We start from the raw sequence: 8,949 nt of genomic DNA, 5'->3' as shown, positions 1-8,949 counted from the left end.
GTTTGCACAAACAAGGACTTGAGTATGGCAGGAAAGGTGCGTACGGTTAACATGAAAGAGTTGTAAAAGGGTTAGGGTGAGGGTGAGGGTTAGGGCTAGTGTTGACCTCTCTCAAGCGCTCTGATTCGGATAAACTGTGTGTTTAAAACACTATTGGTGGCCACCAGACATTAAGATGTTGTTACATCTCAACTAAGAGAAGACACTCCCAGCCGTGATGCTCAATTTACAACGCCTCTCAAGCAACCCATTCTTGGGAGAGACTGTAAAAGTGACTGTAAAAGTGAGGTGTTTCAGCGTGTGTGGGTGTATATCAATGAGATCATTGGACTTTCAGAGAGTTACAAATCACTGGAAAGCGTCACTATCAATGAAAATCTTTACTGACAGTATAAAACATGAAACTGTCCTTGTCAAAACATCACCCAAGACTATCGTGCAGAGCTCACCAGTAAACTCAGTCCTTTGTAGAATACACAAACACCAGCAGCCCCTGGTGGGGAATTAGCCTCTCCACGCTCAAATGGATTAACAAACATATCCGGGATCAGCTTGTCCTCCTTCAAAATCCCCCAACTCCTAACTGAATCAATCACAATCTGACCCCAGGTCAGATCTTCAATTTAACGTCACACCTGTTGCCATCAATCTTTCATCCACCAGAGGGCGCCATTGACTTTCACCGACCGGCTAAAGAGCATTTAGTGTGTATCTGCATGGAGGGGGCCGGGGGGGGGGGGGGGGAGAAGTAGACATGTGTTATTATAAAGTTGTGCCAGAGGAGGAGTAATTTACGTAACTGAAACCAGATGTCATGTCCAATTTTTTTTCCCACGGATATTGGATTTTTCCTCTCGTGTTCTTCTTTCCACAAACCACGACCTCCCAAGTCTCCACCCATTGCTTATTATTATGGTCTGGAGTTAAAACCAGGGAAGGCACTGACCGGAAGTGACACGCACATCCTGTTTATTGTCTCTTTGTTCTTACTATGTTTTAACATGAGTCCCCACACTGCTTTTTTTGCTGTTGATTTATGAATACTGCTACTCGACATTATTGTCAACACATTATAATCCACCAAGCTGAAAAATCCTACTGACAAAGACTGTCCCTGTCAGGTAGTGGACTCCTGTTCTGCTGTGAACTCTACTATGACCGTGAGATGTCACATGGCAGCCAAACAATCAGGGCATTCAAAGACCAGCCTTCCTTAAGATGTTATCACACTTCACAAAGGGAGTCATTACCATCATCTAATACATTTTTCGACTTGACAATGAGTCAATCTGTAATGAGTAACCGAAAGCCTCAGTTTAGGAAAACCATTAACGTTTCTAATCAGTTTTTGACCAGCTGTTACATGCAAAGCCCGGGCGACACTGCCTGAATGCTTAGATGAAGCAAATGCTTATGTGATAATAAGCACACTAATGCATGTAGCTAATCTTGGTGTGTTCATGTTGCCGTGGGTCAACACAACAGGGCGTTGTAAAACGTTCACGCTGGTTCTCCATCGAAGCTAGGGGTTTAGCCAATCTAATGTGACCTCATTTAAAATGCCACGTTGTAAATCCCGAGGCACATTCCTGAACTTGTGTTGATGCAGGCCACCTCTCAGATGCTACGATACTGACTCAGCTTTTTCTTCTCTCTCTCTGTGCAGAGTAGGGAGTCAGATGGCTGAGCGGTTAGGGAGTCGGGCTATTGATCAGAAGGTTGCCCGTTTGATTCCTGGACGTCCCAATGACGTTGTGTCCTTGGGCAAGGCACTTCACCCTACTTGCCTCTGGGGAATGTCCCTGTACTTACTGTAAGGCGCTCTGGATAAGAGCGTCTGCTAAATTACTAAATGTAATGTAAATGTAGAAGAGAGATAACCAGCGTGGAACCCAGGACTATTTCCCCCCAAAACTGGAATTCAGTGAACAATACACTTCTCCAGCCGGTTACACCTCCCCCCCCCCCCACCCTTCTTGCAGTTCGGAAAAGGTTTCGGATTCACCTCCAGTAAATACTTGTCTATTCTACTGAATGGTGTGCCATTCCATCCAGCACAATTTGCATGTAAGTTAATGAATGGCTACCCAGACATTCTCAGTGTCTTCAGGGCAGTCTGTGAGTCCAGGCTTTAGGACCCTGCGAGAGCAGTTCTGTCCCAGTAAGGGGACACCAGTGGGAGGATCAAGCCGGCTCACTGGGCATGTAAATCCCTGCAAGTTTGAGGAATTCTCCTTTCTCAAAGTTTTGTGTTTTACCCTACACGGTTTTCGAGACCATCTCAAGGATTTGTCAATCGAGGAGATTCTCAGATTGAATAAAAAGCAGTTGGCCGAGCCATATAAGGTAAGGATGTTGTGAGGGGGAAAGAGAGGGGAGAGGGGGAGGGTGGATTCACTGGGCAGTATTAATTGCAGTAAAACTGATGGGCAGGAATGTGTGGAGTCCCTCCATTTTAGACAGACACAGAAGCCATGAATTGGAGAAGCATGACAACACAGAATGTCTCTTTTATTTACAATGTGTGTGCATGTATGTGTTTTCTGTGTTAGACGTGTTGTAGGCTCAAAAGTGTCAGAAAGGAAACCATTTACTCACAAAGAAAATGGTTGACTTGAGCCTATCATCGTTTTATAGTTGGACAACACAATCGATAAAATGATGGATTAGACGACCAAGAATGCTTCTTCTGCTCAGCAATTGTTCCTTTTCCTCACCCCAAGTGACGGTCACACCCTGTAGCAGCCTATTTCTTTCATTTATTGTAACTTTATGATCATTTGGAAATATTCATAGGATCAAGCATTATTTGTAATACAACCTTAAATTTCACACATATTCCCTTTTACAGCATTTACAAAAAAAAGATTTCTTCCTTCAACTTCCTGTGGAAATCCTGATAGGACAAAGCCATGTCCAATGAATGCATTTTCTTGTGTTCATACGTGACAGGATGTCTCCTGGTCATGACATATAAGGGCATGTGGCTCTGCAACTTATTTAACAGTGCAAAACCAAACAAACTCCCTCAAATAGGTAGGAAACGTGAGAAAAAAGAGGGACCTAGAAATATGAATCTTCGTGCTTGTCGAAAGGCATTTATGCCTCGGAGGGTCGCATTCCATCCTTTTGTTTAGACTTCAGGCTAAGCTTTGTGCTTGTTGCTGCTTGTCTGCTATGTCACCTCCAAGGACATCATCCTCCAGTAGATAACCTCACAAAACACACGTCATCAAATCGAATAAGTAGATTTAGCGCCAATTTTAATGACCGATCACCCTCGTTGATGCTGATAAACGAACCCTTAAGGCGGATTTGGCGTGGATGTGTTTAACAGCTGCTGACGTGGCTCTTACGCAAGAGCGTGCCTTGAAGTCTGCTTGGCGGGTTTTCCCTGCCGTTGGCATCCTCTGCTCCTCCAAGAATCCAAGTCTATAATTACATTACACATCGCACAATATAAACTGTATACCCCTAGCATGAACTTCCAGCTCCGAAATCCACACAGAGATGGCTTGAATTGCTTTGAGGGAGCTATTCGGAGTACGGGTCACTGCTAATAAGTTGGAACAGGCCAGGAACAGCGTTTTCAAAGAAACTTGTCTTTGCCTTTCATCCTAACGTCATGAGCCACTTTTTAGACGCTCAAGATTCCTGACGATGCTTGTCTCCGTGTCTCTTCTTCAGGTCTTTATACATCCAAGCAGCACCATGTGGATGACAAAAGTGCTCGCTGTGGCCTTGCTGGCCACCGTAGCTTCCGCCGCCACTGCCGTCTCGGCCGACAAGGTCCTCAGTAACCACGCCACCATTTTGGCCGACAACAGTGCCAAACTGGCCTTCAACCTCTACCAAAACATGGCCAAGGAGAAGGGTCTGGAGAACATCCTCATCTCCCCAGTGGTGGTGGCCTCATCCCTGGGCCTGGTGGCCCTCGGGGGCAAAGCCTCCACGGCCTCGCAGGTCAAGACCGTCCTGAGCGCCGAGAAGGTGAAGGACGAGCAGCTGCACGCCGGTCTGGCAGAGCTCCTGAAGGAGGTGAGCGACCCCGAGACGCGCAACGTCACCTGGACGATCAGCAACCGCCTCTACGGGCCCAGCTCGGTCAACTTCGCCGCCGACTTCGTCAAGAGCAGCAAGAAGCACTACAACTGCGACCACTCCAAGATCAACTTCCGGGACAAGAAAAGCGCCGTGAGCTCTATCAACGAGTGGGCGGCCAAGTCCACCGACGGCAAACTGCCCGAGGTCACCAAGGAGGTGGAGAAGACGGACGGAGCGATGATCGTCAACGCCATGTTCTTCAAACGTATTTACACATCAACACCCACACGTTGAACATACTCATATTCCCTACCATGTCGCCAACCTTCTTCAATTTTGTCGTCTAATCCCCAAAACCCATGTTCCTTCCTGGTGTGAACAGCCCATTGGAATGAGCAGTTCCATCATTCGATGGTGGACAACCGCGGCTTCCTGGTGTCTCGCTCTTTCACTGTGGCGGTTCCCATGATGCATCGCACAGGTAGTATACCCCTCCGGCAGCTGAAGTCAGAACAACCTAACATTTTAAATTCGATGCAGAACAGTTTAGTTTGGGGGGTCAGATGGCTGAGCGGTTAGGGAATCGGCCTATTAATCAGAGGGTTGCCGGTTCGATTCCCGGCCGTGCATAATGACGTTGTGTCCTTGGGCAAGGCACTTCACCCTACTTGCCTCGGGGGCAATATCCCTGTACTTACTGTAAGTCGCTCTCGATAAAAGCGTCTGCTAAATGACTAAATGTAAATGTTATTTCCAGGTATGTACGGTTACTACGACGACAAAGTCAACAAGCTGTACGTCCTGAGCATGCCTCTGGCTCACAAGAAGTCCAGCCTGGTGTTCTTCATGCCCTACCATGTGGAGGCTTTGGACAGGCTTGAAAAACTGCTGAACAAGAAGCAGCTGGACACCTGGATGGGAAAGCTGGTGGAGACGGCCGTGGCAGTGTCACTGCCCAAAGTCAGCATGGAAGTGAGCCATAACCTGCAGGTAAACACGAAGGCTCCCAATCGACTAGCTAAAACAATCGCAACATAGCTTTTTATTTGATGTAAGTGAAGAATAAAAAAAATATAAAGGGAGTTTAAATGTCAAATGAAGGAGCTAGAAAGATACTCAGGTTTTATATATATATGTAATTGGACTATAATTTGAATTTATATAATTTATATATACTATTTATATATTTGACTAATATTCAGACTTTTTTCATTTGTAGAAACACCTTGGAGAGCTGGGTTTGACTGAGGCTGTGGACAAAAGCAAGGCTGACCTGTCCAACATCTCCGGGAAGAAGGACCTGTACCTGGCCAACATGTTCCACGCTTCTGCCATGGAGTGGGGCACGGACGGCAACCCCATAGACCACAGCATCTTCAGCTCTGACAAGTTGAAGAATCCCAAACTCTTCTACGTGGACCATCCCTTTATCTTCCTGGTGAAGGACAACCGGACCAATTCCATCCTCTTCCTCGGCCGAATGGTTCGGCCCAAGGGCGAAAAGATGAGAGATGAGTTGTAACCTCGCGACTTGAGTCTTAGGTTGGCTGTTCACGGAGAACGTGAGCCGGTTCGATTGTGTTGGTGTGTTTGTGCATTTTCTGTGCAAATAGAGGAAGAAAGGTGGGAAATAGTTGTACGTCTGATACCTTACAACGCATTCCTTTTGATCATCAATATGCCAAGATTCTTGTCTGTTGTTCACAAAGCATGATTCAGAGATGTTGTTAAGACCAAAGCATTGTGTGTTATAAACATCAACATTATCTTGGACATGTTGGGTGAAGGTGGCACATTTGACAATTTCCTGTCAGATCACAGAATGGACTGCATACTTACATTAAGTATGACCTCCCAGAATATTGCCATAGATGTCAAATCTGCTTTTCTCTCAGGTTCTTCTTTCCTGTGTCTTTCTTTGCCATGCTTTCTGTGTCCATTCTTCATCTGTTCGATTTAAGTAATACGTTGTGAAGTTGGTTCTTGTGATATCTTTAATGTTTAAAGCTCAACGTATTTGTCGCAATCTTGTTGCAAGCTAATCTGGTGCTATTGTCCACTTGCTCATGTGAAGCACATTCCTCACCAGTATAGAGGCCCCATGTCTGTCTGGCTAGTTACTGACCCACACCGAAAGCATTGCTCTGCACTAGCTAACCCATATCTACATAAGTGGCCTTATTCTGTGGAGGGCTTTTGACAAATAAGCTGTCTTTAACACTGTGTCTGAACCTATTTTGCCACCCAACATTTTTTTCTAAGAACAATGGTATGGTATGAGATTGTTACACATTTTCTCCTTTTCTAATAAAATGTTAAAACTATAAAGAATCTTTTGGGATTTAATTATATTTTTAGTAGTGGTTGTAGTAGCGCTGCCAAATGTTCCATACACTGCACTGATGGACCAAACTATCTCAAGAAATTAATGACACGAGGGAGAAATGCTGCATTCAGCCCTTCTGGACAGCATACAGTCAAGTCATGGGTGACATTGGGTGGATGAGCTGATATGATTTTCCAGCTGAATTTTAGCTCTGAGTTCAAATGTGTTTCAACAGAGAAATTCATGTTATTATATATTATACTTTACTTGAAACCATGAGCTGTCGATGCCTTCGCAGTTTTCTTGTGATGTCATAGGCATCTGTTTTTGCATGTCTGGTCTCCAATACTGCCCCCTGCTGGTGAACTCTTGACAGATGGCCACTGCAACTGTTAGGTCTGAGTGAAATAGAACCAAATAACCTCCTCTACAAATTAAGTGTTTAAATAAAAGGTTACATAACAAATTTCATTTGATAAAGCAACTTAGAGACTTTCTGGGAATATCCGTTAATTACCTAAAAATTTGTCAATTTTGTCCATGAAACTAAAGTAGCATCCCGAGTTTACAATCAACTCTTTCAGACTGCCACACTAACGCTCACCCCAACCTTTTTGTTTTTGCCAAAAGGTTTGGTTTATTTAATCAAAATAACAAAAAATAATTTGTTTTTTCAAAATATTGTAGGAACACGTGGACTTCCTAGAATGGACTGAAATAATATGTTGCCTGGGCAACTACAAGAGTTCTTTGTTTTGTATGATGTGTACACTGGATTTTTCTCTCACCATCACCAAGAATAAAACAACCTCACACCCATTATAGTGTTTGTAATGTTAGTCTTGTAAAAAATGGTCACACAAATTCTCACTTAAAGCAATCAACAGTTCAATAAGAAACGTTGATTGGTTTCCCACTCTTAAAAGAGACATTTGCTTCATGTTGATAACAACCACAGCGTGTGTGTGAGCAGTGACGCCGGAGGCCCCGCCCTCCCTGTATAAATACAGTGTGGCTCGCCTCATCTCTCCAGTCTTATTGGTCAGCTGGTCCTCGAGGTTTGGTGGACATGCTTCCACCCTGCGTAGTTTGGTTGCATTCCGTATCACGCACAATGAAATAGGTGAGTTTGACTAGTTCTGTCTTTGTGCCTGTGTATTCCTCTCTGTGGTTGCTAGGTGATGAGGAGGGAGAGGCAGGGATTGTTTACCTTAAGTGTGGAATGAGAATGCAATGCTGGTAAGGTGTTTCGTGTTTGTATACGTACGCACACAAATGTGCAAGGTCGTGTGAATGCATTCGATGAGAGCTGGACGTGTCCAGTGCAGACCATTATGTGGTGTTGGTGTGGATGCGTTTGTGTCGGTGTAAGAAAAAAAGTGTGTGCGCGCGCGCGCGCATGTGTAAGTGCGTCCATGCCCTGTTCTCCGGTTGCACTGTAACACAAGCTCCATCTGCTCACCCGGGATGAGATGGGGTTACCATGGAGACAGGCTCAGCACTGTTTCCCTGGGCTCTCTCGCCAGTGCCTCTCTCCAGCCCACTCTTAAAGAAATAAAACCACATATGCGTCATGTGAACATTTGTAAATATAGTAGATCGTATGTAATACATTTGGCATATATAATACTCATATTTCAGTCAAATGCTGTAACATTTGAATCCCCCCCCATGTGTAAACTGATCGTTATCTTTTCTTTCCTCCCCTCCTTTTGTTCTCTGAATGCTGTTTGCCTCCACGCTCTCCTCTCTCTCCTTCCACCTGTTTTGTGTTGTGTCGTAGTCATGCGCCCCCATCCCAGACCGCAGACCAAAAGAGCTCTGCCCACCATCAGGGAGGGCTATGAGGAGCTGGTCCATGATATGAACCAGGCCAACAGCCTTCACACCCCTAGTCAGCCCCAGGCCCAGCCCCAGTTCCATCCTTTGTCAACACAGGACTACTTCCGGTCCATTTGCCAGCTGGCCTGCCCAGCATTTGGCCAGAGTGTGCCTGACTTAGACATTCTAACAGTAGGCTTTCTCGACTCGCTCGGGCCTTGCCTCCGACTCCACAGACCCAGAGAGACAACGCCGTCCCCACGACAGCCCCTGTTCCAAACAGCCATTGTGCCGTTGCAAGAGGAGGGTCCAAGCCAGGATTGTAGGGCCCAGAGAGAGAGCAGAAACCCGGGGAGATTGGCCTTGAGCCTGGGGGAAAGCCCCACCGCAACCAGGCTCCATGTACCTGACCCCTTGGAGGTTCTCTACGGTCATGGGGATGCACTCGCTGCCCGGCGTTCTCCCCAGAGGCGGTGGAGGGACGCCCCCCCGCTTGGAAGCGAGGCACAGTCCAGGCTTCGAGCCGAAAGCTTCCCCACCATGACCTGCTCCTCCTCTCAGACTCAGCGCAAGAGTAGCTGCCCTGAACTCTGCCTCAAGGACACACCTCCATTAGAAGGACGCCCCATGGAAGAGCGTCGTGATACTGCCGTGCCAACGCTTTCCTGGAAGCCCCAAGGGCAGCCAGAGAGTGCCCCTTGCAGTGGGAATGGGATGAGCATCCGTGCCCGAACACACACACATGCTGTTCCACTGGA

At 46.2% G+C, this 8,949-nt stretch overlaps 1 protein-coding gene across 1 annotated transcript; it reads left to right on the top strand.

Moving 5' to 3' along the window:
• Nucleotides 1-2,234: 2,234 nt before the first annotated feature.
• serpinh1a (serpin peptidase inhibitor, clade H (heat shock protein 47), member 1a) lies at nucleotides 2,235-6,960 on the top strand. Its single transcript, XM_067228892.1, has 5 exons — nucleotides 2,235-2,346; nucleotides 3,688-4,309; nucleotides 4,427-4,525; nucleotides 4,802-5,034; nucleotides 5,264-6,960. The coding sequence occupies exons 2-5, from the start codon at nucleotides 3,712-3,714 to the stop codon at nucleotides 5,564-5,566; spliced, it is 1,233 nt and encodes a 410-aa protein (XP_067084993.1). The 5' UTR covers nucleotides 2,235-2,346; nucleotides 3,688-3,711; the 3' UTR covers nucleotides 5,567-6,960.
• The last annotated feature ends 1,989 nt before the right edge of the window (nucleotides 6,961-8,949 follow it).

This window comes from Osmerus mordax, chromosome 25, assembly GCF_038355195.1.
Source record: "Osmerus mordax isolate fOsmMor3 chromosome 25, fOsmMor3.pri, whole genome shotgun sequence".
Classification (NCBI taxonomy): Eukaryota; Metazoa; Chordata; class Actinopteri; order Osmeriformes; family Osmeridae; genus Osmerus; species Osmerus mordax.
Note: the sequence above shows the minus strand (reverse complement) of the source record. Positions and strands in the feature narration are given on the sequence as shown.